Consider the following 16686-nt stretch of genomic DNA (forward strand, 5'->3'; position numbering starts at 1 on the left):
AAGAGATGATAGGGAGAGGCACTTGAGAATAGACAAAAGTATTTTTGAGAACTAAAATTATGAATTTAGATATTCTCTCAAATTAAAAAAAAAAACCTTAGGTGGGGAGAGACATTGGATTCACTTTTGGTTCAGACAAAAGTCACTGATACAAAAGTTACAGGGAGAAATAAACACAGAAGCATCCAAGCAGAAAAATAAAACCTATAAGGGAACAAAAATCAGGTTGGCCCCAATCTCATTACTATGCCAGAAGACAACAGAATGCCATCAACAGTCTTTCCAAAGAAAGTGACAAGAATTACGTGTCCAGTCGACTTTCATGCGCGAAGGCAAGAGAAGAAAAGAGGAGCAGCGGAGGAAAGTCAGGTAGAGCAGTTTTAGCCCAGGGTGCTTAATTCACTTGTTAATTCATGAGTTTCTGTTCATTCAAAACTGAGTAAGGAATGATCCCTAATTCTTTCTACCACAACTTCCCTACTCTAAAGTTATTATTTTTTTTCTTTTTTTGGCTGCCCCGCGTGGCTTGCAGTATCTCAGTTCCCTGGCCAGGGACTGAACCTGGGCTACAGCAGTGAAAGCCCCGAATCCTAACCACTAAGCCAAGGGGGACTCCCCTCTAAAGTTAATTTTGATATGATTCTTTTTTAGCTGGAAAATGTCTCCAAGTAATTTGTTTAAAAGAAGGGCACACAAGGTGTGCTACTTTCTGAACCCTCTTCTATCTGGGAATGTTTGCCCAGCAAGCACCCCCTGCAGCCCTTCCTATGCATTCATCCACCTAAATCTGTGCCTCTTACTTGCACATTCCCAGGACTTGGCAGGCATCGGGTGTCAATAAACACCAGATCGAATGAGCACATGTAAAGGGAACATGGGATAAAGAGGAGCAGATCTGTACTGCCCTTAATCCTTGACCTAGTTTCCTCAGGAAATTTAGGACTCTCAGTGGAAAGTAATGTGGATAGAGTTACAGGTTGAAAATCTGATTTTATTTCAAAATGATAAATAAACCGAGGCATAGTTTAGACCATGTACTACTTCTGAAGGGCTTGTGAATTAGAGAAACAGTTCCAGGAGGGCTCCAGTCAGACCAAAATGATACCAATCAAACTCATGATTGGCAGAGATAGCCTCTTTAATAATCAGGGATTTTAAAAGTCCTCCACCCTAATTTCTGAATATCATAAAAAGTAAAAATTACCTCTGTCATTTTTCCTTTGAAAATGTTTTTAGCAGCAAACAGGACTCTTGTTTTCCTTACTTCATTTTTATGACCATAGTAGTTATATGTTAACTTACTTAAAATTAGAGAGGCAAAAAAACTAAAAGCCCCTCAGTGGCACTGCTCATCCACGGAAGGCTCACATAAATAGGTACTCATGTTCACGTTATCACTTCTTCTACAAATATCAATAAAGTAAGGTTTGTAAATCGTAAATACAGTAGTGGCAGTTCACACATATTTGACACGTTTTCACACAAGGATTCAGTCAACAACAATAAATATAATTTCCCCTCTTCAAAACAAACAAACAAAAAGGATTTATAAGGGAAAAAAAGGATTAATTTACTTGGAGTTTATCAGCACACCATTTTTAGTGTGCTTTGAAAGAATTAAAAAGCATGAAATTGTATTCCTGAATACTGGCCCATAGTTACATTTTTTTTTATAAACCTGTCTTCAATACATACATCATGGCTTTCTATTAAAATCCTTAAATCTACAGGGATTTGTAGTAGGTAAGACTATATTAAAAATTTTTTTCCTCATTAACAATTTCATTAAGTTAAAAAAAAAATCTGACATTTCCCTTAAATATTAAGTTGAAGCCTGATCTATGCTGCTGTGTCCTGTGAAATGAACCTAATTTTCAAAGTGAATAGGAACGCCTGAGTGGCCATTTAGAGTGCGGCATTTTCCTTCCCTCATGATTCCTGCTGGGTCCTCTTCGCTGAGGCTTTTCCCTGAGTCATATATTTACTGGAAAGGCTACCTAGAGGAGGGGAAAAAACAAAACCCAACATAAATGAAACAAGCCTCACTTTATCGTAAACGCCATACAATTACTTCTTATTGTTAATTATTCACAGAAACTTTTCATACTGGTCACTTGTTTTGAATCAAGTAATTTGGCTAGATATATTGTAAAAAGGTATATATAGAACATTATCTATTAAACATAAGCCTCGTCACATTCTTTCTAAATGCAGACGAGTTGCTAGAGTGACATCATTTTAATACATTTGCATGCTCACTATTTACATATTGGTACAGAAGGCCAGGTGAACTTTTAAAGGCTCTGCTCTGCATCTGCAACCAAACAGAATAGATTGCAAAGAATACTTTGGTCAGAAATAAATATCTTGCATCATTACTCTGAAGACACGAAGCTGTGAATGGTGATGTTGTAGCCATAACTCATTGATTTAAAAGAAAAAAAGGAAATTTATTATATTTACAGGTGAAGGACAGAAATGAAGACTGCTAATTAAATGCATACCACAGAACAGTTAATAAATTCTGTTCTGGAGTCTAAACAAACAGATCAACAGAGCAAGAAAACTGAGAAATTCTTAAGTGATTACTTGTAAGAAAGTAGTATATAACAAAGGTTATACACATTGATTATATACATTTCAAACCAATGGGGGAAAGTATGGATTGTTCAATAACTGGTATTGTGTCAAATAAGTAATTTTGGAAGAAAAGGGTTAGATAAGTTTCCTTCCTCACATCATACTTTTCCTCCCCACCTAATTCCAAATGAATTATAGAATTAAATATAAGAGAGTCAAAGTATAAGAACTAGTGAATATTTATACAATCTTGGGGTGGGGAAAGAGTTTCCTAAGTACATCACTTTATGTTTTATTTATGAAAAAGGCTTTCTATGCTTAGTACTAAAGAAGTTACAAATCAATAGAGAAAAGATGAACACCAATAGATAGCTGGTGAAAGAAAAAGCAATATATGAAAGAGAAAAAAACAGCACATAAGTATATAAAAAAATATTCAATATCAATGGGTAATCAAAGAAATGCAAACAAGATACCAATTCCTAACCACCAAATTGTTTGAAGGAAGATGAGGACAGGGAAGTGGGTAGAAATTTTGTAAAGGAATATTCATCCAAACCTTACAATAATTTAAGTATGCAAACAACTCAAGTGTCCAGAACTTGTGATATGACTAAGTATATCATGAACACAATAGGATTATTAGGTATGCAGAGAAGGATAATTAATAACATGAAAAAAAGCAGGTTATAAAACCACATGAATAATACTTTCATTAAAACTAAAAATTAAAAAACGAAAAAGGAAAAACCCTACCAATCAGATATTTGGTGCCTCATTTTCCTTATCTGTAAAATAAGGGCAATAACACCTACCCCCTTGGAGTTATTGTGACGATTAAATTAATTAATACATGTAAAGCAACTGAATAGTACCTGGCACATAGAAAGTACTCAATAAATGCTAACTATTATCATTACACTGATGTAAAAAGATGGGAAGATTTTACCTCTAAAACCTAAATAATAGTTAATGCTCTAGAACAGGACAAGTATAAATGGCTTTTATTTTCATTTTGCTTAAACTATACTTTCTAAAATGTCCAAAGCCAAAATATTAAGTATGCATATATAAACTTATGCCCCCCAAAAGCAAACTTTTCAAAGCAGGACATCTAGATAGTCAACTCACAGTGAAAAATGAGTGCTATGCCAGGAAGATTCAAAGCACTCTACTTGTGTATAAATACCATATTTATACCACAGAGTGTCTACTGGTCAAAAATACACATCTTTGATATTCTGAACTGCACAAAGTATTGAGGACAGGCTTTTCACTCGAGGGACAAAAATTTAGATCACTATACCTCATATTCTATACACAATTCAGATGGATTAAAGATCTAAATAGGAAAAATAAGGTTTTAAAGCTATTAGAAAAAAATACAGATGTATATCTTTATAACCTCAGGCTAGGGAAGAATTTCTGAAAGATAACCCTAAAATCATGAATCACATGTCCATGAAAACTAATCAGGGAAAACCAATCATCTGATTACCTCAAAATTAAAAACTGAAGTGGCAATAGATACAAGGTGAAAGACAAGATATACTGGAGGAAGATATTAAGGAAGTATATAATAATAAATTCTCAGTATTCAGAATGAAGAACCCTTGTAAATTATTAAGGAAATGATAATGCAACAGGAAAATGGGCAAATGATCTGAACAGACAACTCATAGAAGAGGAACTCCAACTGGCCAGTAAACATAGAAAAAGGTGCTTAGCATCACCAGAGTCAAAAAAATACCCATTAGAACAACACCAAAGTATTTTTCACTCATCAGATTTGTAAGAATAAACACTGCTGATGGGAGTGACAATTGTTTCAACCAATAAGAGGGTATAGGAAAGTATCAAACTAAACTGAAAAGGCACATATGCACATATGAAAATGTGCTATGAACCAACAATTTGACTTCTAGGTACTCAAACCCTATAGAATCTCTAAAACATGCTCAAGAAGAATCACACAAGAATGTTCACTACAACACTGTTTATAATAGGAAAAAATCAGAGGTAATCTAAATGTTCACGTACTAGGTAATGGCTACATAAAATATTCTGTATTCGTATGATGCAATACTGTAAAGAAAGAGGCTAAATCTATATACAATAACGTATATAAATTTAAAAATAATTTCGTTAAATAGATATAAAAAAGCAGGTTGTAGAACATTCTTATTATACAGTGTGATATGTCATTTAAATTTAAATATTCACCAAGGATACATATGTTAAAGGATACATATGTAAGGGCTTAAAAAGAACGGGTACCTGAAGTCATAATAATGGATCCTCTGGGATGGAGGGGGACATGACAGACAGAATGGGCCTGGGGTAGTCACCATCTTAACCTTTTATTAACAAATGATTGAAAAGAAAATGTGAAAAAATAACGCCAATTCTCTAGTAGATGGGTAGTTGTTATATTATTTGTATCTTTAAAAAAATTTTCCCCCAAAATGTTAAGAAACCATTCTTTTCTAAGAATAGTACTTACAGTTTTATTACTGCATCACTTAAACATGTAATCCCATATATATATATATATAAAATCTCATCATACCTGAAGAAACTTCATATAAAAAATTCACATGTAAAAAGATAAAACTATGGGACTTCCCTGGCAGTCCAGTGGTTAAGTCTCCACACTTCCAGTGCAGGGGGCACATATTCGATCCCTGGTTGGGAACTAAGAACCCGCATACCGCATGGTGCGGCCAGAAAAAAAGATAAAACTGCTAGAAATAAAATATGAATTTTTATGTAATCCGGGGTAAGCACATGAAATTCTTAAAATTGTGTAAGCATGACTTGAAACTACCCTAAAGTTGGCTAGATCAAACTACTAAAACAAACAAAACAAATGTATGTATGGCAAAATAAATCATAAATGAGGCTGAAAGAATAATAAACTGGTGGTGGTGGCGAAGGCTACTGTAACACATTTGACAAAGCATGAATGAATTTCTAAGTAGAAAGAACTAAAGACAAAAATGAATCCTCAACGAAAATACAAAGATACAACATGAAGAAATACAAATGAAAATGTGGGAAATGTTAGTGTTCAATGGTAACAGTAGAACTTCAAGCAGACTGGCAAAAAAGACTACCCTAATGAAGTGAGGGTATGGAAAGGTTGTGAATGACTCTCTGAGACTGTCAACAATCACAACGTGGCATTAATTGTATCTCTGTCGAAACATGCATACTTTTTTTTTTTTTAAAGGGCCGATGAGCCTTTTTTTTTTTTAATTTTTATTTATTTATTTTTATTTATTTATGGCTGTGTCGGGTCTTCATTTCTGTGCGAGGGCTTTCTCCAGTTGTGGCAAGCGGGGGCCACTCTTCATCGCGGTGCGCGGGCCTCTCACTATCGCGGCCTCTCTTGTTGCGGAGCACGGGCTCCAGATGCGCAGGCTCAGTAGTTGTGGCTCACGGGCCTAGTCGCTCCGCGGCATGTGGGATCTTCCCAGACCAGGGCTCGAACCCGTGTCCCCTGCATTGGCAGGCAGATTCTCAACCACTGCGCCACCAGGGAAGCCCCGAAACATGCATACTTTTAAACCTATTATCCTCCTAAGCGGGTATTTATCCTGAGGAAATAACTAGACAAACATGCAAATATACATTATAATGTTTAAACAGTGGTCTTCAACCTTGGGTACTTGTATTCCTGAATAGCTTAACAGGACAAGTGCTTAATGTATTCGTTGGGCAATCAGAGAGTTGACCACAGTGCTTTAATTTCTGAGTTCTCCCTGAGAATGCCTTTGTGGCCCGGGCTTTGGGCTGGTTCTCAGGAATCACACCACTTTTTCTTTCCCCTTTCACAAGACAGAGAGGCATACCTTCTAACCATCCACCTCTTAATGTGGTACGTTGCCCCAGGGTGAAAAAGAAAGCCTTGGGAGGCAGGGAGGCACACAAAATGCTGGTATCTGTTGCAAAATGTGAATGCCTCTAATAAAAACCCAAATTTTTAGCTTTCATGAAATTACACTGATAGCTGATGACCATCAAAATAATTTCTGATGATGCATTACTATGTGATTTTTGGTCATTTAATTAAAAAGGAATGAAAATAACTGAGTGGCACTGTTGTAATACATCTTCCCTTCCCAGACTCCTAAAGGTATTTCTTATTTTAATTTGCTATCATGAAGACTAATGAGGTTTCTCAATGTTTACCAAGTATAAAAACAAAAAGATTAGGAATAGAAATGATTCACTGTTTCATTCCTGCAATAAGTAGTACTGATCCAAAGATAAATGAATGCATGGGGAAAAAAATCCCATCTAATTAAAGGACAGTCATTTTCAGTAAGTAAACATAAAAGGCAATTTTTAATCAAAATTTGTAACATTTGTTTTGGTTAATTATATTATTCTTATAACTATAAAAATAATTTAGAAGAAATTTTTACACTTTGAGATTTAATAAAAAGCTTAAAAATTCAATTTATATTAAAAAATCCAATTTATATAAACACTTCTGTTGCAGATAAGTATGATAGGCTGGTCAATAAAATGCTTGAAATATATATGATAAAAAGGTATCATCTTAAGATAAAATTCCATGGAAGTGAAACAAGAATTCAAGGCGAAAAAAAAAAGATGTAAAATTTCTGCAATAATATTTATATTTCATTTGATACATTTAAGGCTGATGTAAAAGTTTTGTTTTTAAAATGCCAATATTTACAAAAAACCACCAGAAATTACATGTTTTGCAATTATGATGAAAAACTGAGATATAATCTTAAACACAGGGGCTTCCCTGGTGGCACAGTGGTTGAGAATCTGCCTGCCAATGCAGGGACATGGGTTCGAGCCCCCGTCTGGGAAGATCCCACATGCCGCGGAGCAACTAGGCCTGTGAGCCACAACTACTGAGCCTGCGCATCTGGAGCTTGTGCTCCGCAACAAGAGAGGCCGCGATAGTGAGAGGCCTGTGCACCGCGATGAAGAGTGGCCCCCGCTTGCCGCAACTAGAGAGAGCCCTTGCACAGAAACGAAGACCTAACAGAGCCAAAAGTAAATAAATAAATAAAAAAAAAATAAAAATAAAGGACTTCCTTAAAAAAAAAACCAAAACTTAAAACACATACAAGGAGATATATTGGTGGGTCAACATTTTGGGGGAGAGTATGCGAGCAAAAAAGTTTTGAAGACACTGACATAACAAATGTTTGAAAAGAGCTAGTTCATTAATAAGGAATGCTTAAATAAATAATGTATATTCATATACTGGAATATCAAGAAGGGTATGAAAAAGAATGATCTATATTCACTGATACTAAGATTTCCCCATATGGTTTTTAAAAAGTGCTTCTATTATTTTAAATTTACTATCATAAAGAGAACTGTGTTTTTGTTTTTAATAAGTAGGCTTTAACATTCTGGTCAAGGAAAAAAGTATACATCAGCATGAAGGAGAAAAGATATCCACCAATCTCTTATAGTATCTCCAATTTTTAAGATTTCAAATCCTGGGATTAAAATGGAATAAATGAAGAGACAGAGGTAGTTTCTTTTGAAAAGTAATTTTCTTTGCAAAAACGGTAGAGGATTAAGAAATAGAAAAATGTTAGTTTTTTGAGATTCTCATACCGAACAGTTTATGACTATGGTTCTCCAATCTCCACATGCTCCTGTTTTGTTAAAAATTTCCATTATATATTTGTCCTAGAAGTTAGAGAGAATTACATCATGGTTGGAGACTTTCTGTTAACCACAGTAATAAGAGTAGTAATAATTTATTGAGTGATGTGTGCCAGATGCTGTGTTAAGGGCTTTACATATATGAAATTAATCCTTACAACTGCCCTGTGAGATATTAGCCCCAATTTATCCACAAGGAAACTGAGGCACTGAGAGGTTCGATAACTCGACAGAGGTAATGCAGCTAGTAAATGACTGAGCTGGATTTCAAACTCAAGTTAAGTCTGATTTTAACGCTCGTATTCTTGATCATTCTTCCAAACTTACTGAACATCTAAGGCACTGTGCTGGCTGTGTGTATGTGGGGGAGGGAGGAAACAATGAAGATCAAGGAAATTCATGGAATTTTCTATCTACTACTATCACATTTGAGAGTTAAGAACTATACATAGCCTAGTGGAAAGGAATGGAGGGAGGTATCAGGAGAGGAAAAGAGAACTTGGTTGAGTGCTTACTACTGAATGGGTGCTTTAATCTTCTCAGCACCCGATGACACAGGTGGTGCTACTGCCTATTTTATAAATGTGACATCTGGAGCTCAGAGCAGCTAATCTCTTCTAAGGTCAATATAGCTGATGTGTGAGAGCAGAGGCTGTCCACACCAGCAGGCTCTTGTTAGGAAACTACCCGTGCATCACAGATAAATAAGCCTGTGAAAAGGAAGAGCTTTTCGGAAACTTAATACTACTTACAGTTGAGACATATTTCACATCTATAACAACATAGATAACTTGTATAAATTTATCATGGGTAAATTTGACAGTATTAACAGTTGTCAATAAATTAAACTTGAAGTTTAATTTATTGGAAAGGATAAATTTTAACCACCTATGTTTTCTTTTCTGGTATAAAGTAAACCTATTTATTGTAATAAACTTATTACAGAAAAAAAAAGTTAAGTTTTACAGTCATTCAAATGATTTATAAATATGTAAGTCTTTTACTCAGAAGACAATTTATTGAAATCCTAACTTACTATCAATTGGTAATGCCATTTCTAGGCATATGTCTAATATCTGTATTTCTCCCCCACTTAAAAAATTATACAATTATAATATAAAGTTTTACTCTCAAGATGTGTAAAGCCTTTAGCAGAAGCAATGCCGACAGATGCCGTGCGGGAATATCAACCCCATCAGTACCCCCCGTCCCCCCACCAACCTCCGCCCTCGCTGCATGCAGCTACCATTCTAAGTGCTTTTACAAGGGTTTCTCAACAGCCGTACCAGGCAAGTGATAGTAGTGCTATTATCCCCTTGTAACAGATGAGGAAACTGAAGGAAGTGGAGGCTAAGATCACAAGCTAGAAATCACACCATGCAATCTGATGGCAAAACCGATATTCAGAAACACCTTATCCTTGGCAAAACAAATATCTCAACTAAGCAAGGATCAGTATTTTCTTACGTAAAATGTTCTGGAAATGCCTGTTCAAGGCTGAAGCTTGTAAAAACAACACTCCTCTGCCTTGTTTACATCTGGTAACTATGTGATCCTCAAACTCTCAGAGGATCTACGGGAAACAATCCCACAAACTGCAGTGGAGTCTGTTTCCCAAACACTTTCATCTGTTGAAGTAGCTTTCAGAGGCAGCCTGTCAATCTCCTCATCCATCTTTCATGCTGCCATTGTCAATCAAATCCTCTCACGATAGGCCCCATTCTCTTTTCACACAATTTCATTTTGAGGGTTTTCCCAGTAGAACCTTTCTTATTTTTAAGTCCATGCATTCCACTGACAGCAATTACAAGACCTTCCCAGGAAAGAGCTGCTCTCACCTGTTCTTACAGAGTCTCCTATGTCTTTACCTTTCATGGACACCATATTCCCCTTTTGGGTAAGGGTGGCAATTCTCTGAAGATTTCTGTTTCTCTTTGAGTTGTTCTACCTCACTCTGCATACCAATCTCAATACTCAGGCCTTTTAAATTTTGATTGTAAAGAGATGTGATGCCATTTCAAATGTTTTTCCCAATCATTAAAAAAAAAAACCCCAACTGTAAAATTAGCATATCATAAAAATAAATGCCTACTTCTATGTAGATCATTTTATATACTGGAGATAATTCATCGTGGTACTGACAGAAACGGAAGTACTTAAATAATTTAATAAGTCAATTAATTTTTCTCTTGTTAACATTCAAAGTAGAAACAACCAAATACTCTTCGCCTGGAGCTCTCAGCTTTCCCAGGGTGAGATCACTGTGCCCTGGCTTATTTCCGCCTCGTTTGGTGAAAGCTGGGAAGAGCTCTCTCTATGGTGGGACTCTTTAGGCTGCTGAGGCTCTGAGAGCGCTCTCTCTCAGAAACCGACACCTGATGGTAGATACAGATTAGCCTCTTCACACTCTGTAACTAACACAGGCACCTCTCCAATCTAAAAGCAAACATTCTTTGCACATTAGCAATAAGACACAATATGTAAAAGCTGAGCATAAAATATGTGGCTTGTTTTACATTATATATAAAAATGTCAGGTTATATCAATGAAGTTTTAAAATTTCAAAAACTTAACTTTTCTCATCAACAATACAATCGAGTTAAAAAGAGTACACATGCTCTATTTGCTTCTATAATATTCCTCCTTCAACTCTACTTTATTGAAGATTAGAGAGAGAGAAAGAAAGAGAAAGAGAAGGCCTTCACAGCCTCCCATTTCCCCCTCCCTTTTAGCATCTTTCCTTAGGCCTGGGGCCTGGGTGGGGACGGGGCACTAACCCCACCTGGCACTAACCCACAGCTGAAGTTAGGTAGCCTACAGTTCTTCCAGCACTTCTCACCACAACTCTCTACAATCAGGTTTTTCTGTCCTCCACTCCAAAGAAATGGCTCTTTTCAAAGTCACAGTGAGTGACTTCTGTGTTGCCAAATAAAATGCTGAATTCTCAGTCTTCGGTGCACAGACCTATGAGCAGCAATTCGCACGAAGTCAATTCTCCCTCTTTGAGGCACTTTCTCCATTTGGACTCCAGGACCCAACTTGCTGCTTCTCCTCCCCCATGAACCATTTTTCCTGTGTCTCCTTGGTTTATTTTGCCTGATCCTCTATATGCTTTTTCTCTTTTCTAAGTGATCGCAGTCAGACCCAGGGCTTAACTACCATCTATTATACACTGAGCATCCTCAAATTCGTATCTGCAGCCTGGATTTTGCTCTAAATGCCAGGCTCCTATACCTAGTTGGCTACTCAACATCTCTACCCAATATCTAGCAGGTCTCTTAAAACTTACATGTCTAAAACCGAACTCTACTTCTCCCCATGATCTGTTCTTCCTGACGGTTCCCCAGCACAGGAAATTCAAACTCCATTCATCTAGTTGCTCAGAGCAAACATCACAGTGTCAGCTCTGATTCTCAAAATCTCATGATTTTCTGTCATGCTTTATCATCTAACCCATCAACAGATCATGTTGGCGCTACCTTTAAAGTCTCCAGGACATTAGCAGTCCTCACTTCCTCCACCCCTTCTACCCACATCTAAGCCGTCCTCTGCTCTCCCCTGAACTATAGCAGGAGTCTCCCTGTTGGTTTGAATTTTCACCCTTGCCTCCTCATGGCATAATGAACCTTTTAAAACAATTCAGATAATACCACTCCTTTGCTCAAAACCCTCCAACAGTTGCCCATCTCACGTAGAGAAAAAAATCCCATCCCTACCACTGCTGAAGGAGCTGCATGACCCACAGTTGTATACCCTTGACCTCACCTCCAACCAACCCTCCTTACCCTCATCCCACTTAGTGTCACCCACCCAGGACAAAACTGTTCTCAGCTCTGTTGTAACAGTCTAACTCCAATTTCCTCTTGACTTGCCTCTTTCTTTCACTTTATTCTCTGCTTCAATGTTACTTTATCAGAGAGGCCTCCTCCCTCCCAACATTCTCTTTCCCTTTTCCTGCTTTATATTTCTTAGCATCTGTCCCACATGAAATATTTCTCTCTCTTCTGACAAGAATGCAGAGTAAATGAGAGAAGGGGCTTTGCTGGTTCACTGCTGTATCTTCAGTGTTTAGAACCACACCCTGAACTTAGAGGGGGCGGGTGGGTGGGAGGTGTGGCTTAATAAATATTTGTTGAAGGAATGAATAAACGACGCAGCTGAGAGAGAGAGTGTTCAGGTCATGATTACTTTCTTTCCTTACTTTGGTGCATCGTAAATAATCTCCATGAGGAGAATACACTGCTGACAAGACAGTGGCAATTTCAAAGCAGAAACAAAAAGTTAGAAGAGGAACAAATAACTAGACTATGGTTCCTACTCAAGGATTGTATAAGAATCACCTAGAACATTTAAAAAATACACAGGCCTAAGCCTAGCCCCTGAAGCATCTGATTTAAGAAATGAAGGTGGGGGCAGGGCAGCTGTATTTTTAAAAGTTCCCCAAGTGATTCTGATGTCCAATCCCTGTTAAAACCACTTATTCAAAGGAAGTGCCTCAAAAGGCATGTGGTACACTATGCAGTAAATAAAATAACACACATTTTTTTTTTTTTCAAACCCACATACCTGACTGGGGACTCAAAAATATAGATGTTTTTTGTTTCTTTTGGTCTTCATGTAAAAGCACTGCCTAAAAAATGAAATAGACTGGTTTACAAAGTCGAAAGGAACAGCATCCGAAACAGCCTGAAAACTGTAACCAAATCCAAGGAGAGCTGAAATTAGGCATGTGGGTGGCAGAACTTTGCAAGTTAATCAACAAGCAAGACACATCTATCTGCAGGACCCCTTAAAGCACATCTGGCGAGCTGGTGCACAGCAAGCTCACCGCACCCTGCGCCTCGGGCAGAGCAGAGGAGCCAGGAGGATGGAGACAGGGCCTGGGGCAGCCCAGCGCCTCTGAGCACCTGGCACAGAGCTGCTAGCACTCAGTACGTGTTTGCAGGAGAGACGGAGGATGGGAGGGCTTCCTGCTCAGGCCTGAGCTAGGTTTACCTGAACAAATGCGCCAGTTGGTCTCAAAGGGCTAGGTGAAGAAGGGGATCCAAATACACAATCAGATTTAGACAGACCTGAGAAAGAAATCAGCACTTTTTGTTCCTACTTTAAATTGAAAGTAGCAGCCCTGTTTCAAACTTTCACAGAAAGATTTTCTGTTGATATGACAGAAACTCTACTCAGTATACTGTGTGGACAAAATCATAACATACTGGAAGAAATGAGTGGGAGCAACATAATTTTCAGACAGAAAGAAGCTGATTATTTTTAATTTTGCTCTTGGAGGAAATTCACCATACTCTAGCCCCATTCCTCCCCTTTTTATTTTACTTTTATATTATGACTACTTGATTTAATGTGAAAACACTGCAGTCTGAAGAAACCAAGATTCTAGTGCTTTCCGTAGCTTTGATAATACCCCATCCCTGCCCCAGGATATCCCATCTCTCTTTGATTTGCTACTGCCCCATAGGCAGCCAGAATCACCACTCTAACTACTTTTTTTAAAAAAATTTTGGTCAGATCTTAGTTCCCTGACCACAGATTGGCCCACAGCAGTGAAAGCGCCCCGAGTCCCAACCACTGGACGGCCAGGGAATTCCCTGCTCTAACTATTTTGAGAGCTTCACTAGTAGGCAACTTAAAACTTGCTACTAGCTAGAAAGAAGAGATCCATCCAAGCTGCGGGAGGACAGGGGCATTCCTTCACCACTTTGTTGTACCAAAGAGGAACGCAATGCTCCTGCTCTGAGCAAACACAAAACCTGAGTTTTCTGAAGGTTAGCCTACAAAAGGAATTTTGGTGAGACTGTATTACATCTTATCTATACTGTTTACAGTTTCCTCATCTGTAAACTGGAGACATCAATAATACCACATTTAATGGGGCTGTGGTGAAAATGAGATGAAATTACCCATCATAAGTGCTCTATGAATGTTAGCTATTGCTTTTAATTTCTTTTAAACATTTTACCTCTTATAATTATAAAAGAAGATCATTTTATTCTGCTATATGTCCGTTGTTAGGGCAAAAAAGTTTGAATTTGAATTCCTTAGAATTAGGACAAGCTGAAGCTGTAACTTTCATAAACATTTAAGTCCTATTTTAAAATCAATAATGAAAACAATTGAAAAATATACTTCTTTTCATATAAGCTCATTTAAAAAAAAATAAGGATAGCTGATCTAAAAATTTTCTACCTTAAAAAAAAGAGATAATATATTGCTGATATGATATCATACAATGGAAGAGAGGTATTAGTGTTGCAGGAACGACAAGGACTAGCGTGAGTACTTTAAGGAAGCTGTCAGTGCTGACATTTCTTTATGCTGCACATAAACATTTACAACTGAGGACAGGAAGAGGGTTACCACTTTAATCAAAAACATTATTTCTCAGGGTTTCATTTCCATGCTAATCAAATTTCATCCACTTTCACAGGGTTGTTCTGAGAAAAGAAAGTGAGAGTGTATAAACTGCTTTGTAAACCATAACTTATCCCCCCCACACAAAGAACCCTTACTCTTAATAGTCTGTTAAAAAGATGCCCATAACGGACACTTCACTCATTTAATAGAAAAAGTGGATTAAGATCTGACAACTCAAAGGGGCAAGATCTATGGATGATTTTCAACTATGGACTGATTGATAGTATCCACATATTTTTCCTCGTCATAAGAATAATCATGCTCACTGCAGAAAATTATTAAAATGATGAAATGCAGACAATCCTCTGCAGGTAGAGGCACCATTAACTGCGTAACCCTTCTACTTCTAGTCCCCTTGCTAGGACTGTGCGCCCATGTATTTAAACAACAATACAAGCGGCTCCTGCACGCACTGTGTGGTGTCCTGAGGTCACTCCCCCATGGCCCGGCACTGCTTCCATTTCAGAAGCACACACACTGAGTAGCAAGGCTCAAGTGGCAGCTTGTTTTCTGGTCGCTTAGGTTGCATTTTTTTTAGGTACTGGGGATTACCAGGTCTTCAATTCACTGATAATCTTATCAGAAAAGTCAACTGAATGACTCTGATAAGCCTCTCAAAAAACCAGCAATAAGTGTTCAAGACATATAGAGGGTCAGAAGTAAAGGCAGGAGAGGTGGGTTCACCTTCTTAAAAACAAAATCTTTTCCAGTAAATAGATCTGTTAAAGAAATAAATATAAATAAAATAGTTAAGAACTCTAAAAAAGAGATTTCCCTTGAGATGTGAGTGCAAACATCAAGGTGTGATGGGTGTGCATACCTGAAGTGCCTTTAAACTGTGGGCATTCCTTTTTAATATGCCCTTCTCTTCCACAAATAAAACAACGTTTTTCTCTTAAGTCTTTGTCATCTTGTCTCTTCCATTTTTCCACTGGTGGCCTGAGAATCTTCTCTCTCCCCAGGTCAACAGCTGCCCTCACTGGCTTGGCTTTCTGAAGTGTGCACTGCATGGGCTTATCTTCTTTTGTTGATACCTCCCTCTCTGTGTACTTGTTTTGAATTTCTTTGTCTTCTTTGCTTCTTTTCTCTTTGTTCTCGGGGTATCTTTGGTTCAGGGTATCTTCCTGATCTCGCCGTCGCCTCACTCTGTAGAAGATATAATATTAGTAGGAAAAATCTGAACAAAAACCTAAATAAATTCCTAAGACCACTCCAGGTTTAGAAGACAACCAGATATAGAAGGCATCAGAGGGAAAAACAAGAATTTAACAATTTAAGTTCATCTTCTCTATTAAGAAGCAACCTCAGGGCTTAAGGGTGTAGTTTTTTTCATTTTCACAAGTACTCTAGTGCTGTAAAACCAGTTTTTGCAATTAGTGGAACTCCTTAATTTAATACCTACTCTGATACTGATGCAATGAAACTCAAATTATCCTTGGAGTGATTTCTTAAACCTTTCTGGCCCATGAGCATTCTTTACCAGCACTGGAAACTTGAGACATGAAACTTTAGGTTCACAAGGAAAGAATGGTTATAAGGAGACTTATGTTCTTAAACTGTCAAAATTATTTCTTCCTTGCCCTACATGATCAGTGACTATTATCTGAATAAAAATAAAGTACTAAATAAGAGCCTTGAATTCCAGATGGTGACTTATTTTAAGTGGCATGTTTTTAAATGAGAATATTACCATCCAGTTAAAAACACCACCACCACTACAAAACAAGAATATGTCCCAAACAAGCAACCAAAACCATGTCCCCCTCTGCCCTCCTGCAATCATTATCCTAAGAAAGCACGGTGACCAAATTGAGTAGGTCACCATAGCAATTATTAAGAATTAAAATGCATACAAGTGAAGGGTACTACAGTACCCTAAAGTATTAATGAGTCTAAATTCCCACATAGTACACCCCAGTTATTGTACATAGAAGGGTAACTGAGATCCTAAAAAAAAAAACCCATTTTACTTTTCATTGACTGAAATGATTCTGAACTTCTCACTGCTGTAAA

General features: G+C 37.4%; 1 protein-coding gene across 11 annotated transcripts in view; it reads right to left on the minus strand.

Moving 5' to 3' along the window:
• Positions 1 to 970: 970 nt before the first annotated feature.
• The window catches only part of TUT7 (terminal uridylyl transferase 7), a 60430-nt gene continuing 44714 nt past the window's right edge, over positions 971 to 16686 (minus strand). For 4 of the 11 annotated variants that reach the window (XM_082469564.1, XM_082469566.1, XM_082469560.1 and 1 more), the window contains 4 exons: positions 15494 to 15819; positions 13243 to 13319; positions 12814 to 12877; positions 971 to 1997 (listed from right to left, as the gene is read on the minus strand). In XM_082469564.1, the coding sequence (XP_082325690.1) occupies positions 1930 to 1997; positions 12814 to 12877; positions 13243 to 13319; positions 15494 to 15819 (535 nt within the window). In that variant the 3' untranslated portion in view covers positions 971 to 1929. Of the gene's footprint in view, positions 1998 to 3567; positions 8958 to 12813; positions 12878 to 13242; positions 13320 to 13755; positions 15393 to 15493; positions 15820 to 16686 lie in introns of those variants that run through there. The other 7 variants (XM_082469565.1, XM_082469561.1, XM_082469562.1 and 4 more) reach the window with 7 other exon arrangements.

Source organism: Balaenoptera physalus, assembly GCF_965194825.1.
Source record: "Balaenoptera physalus genome assembly, chromosome: 7".
Lineage (NCBI taxonomy): Eukaryota > Metazoa > Chordata > Mammalia > Artiodactyla > Balaenopteridae > Balaenoptera > Balaenoptera physalus.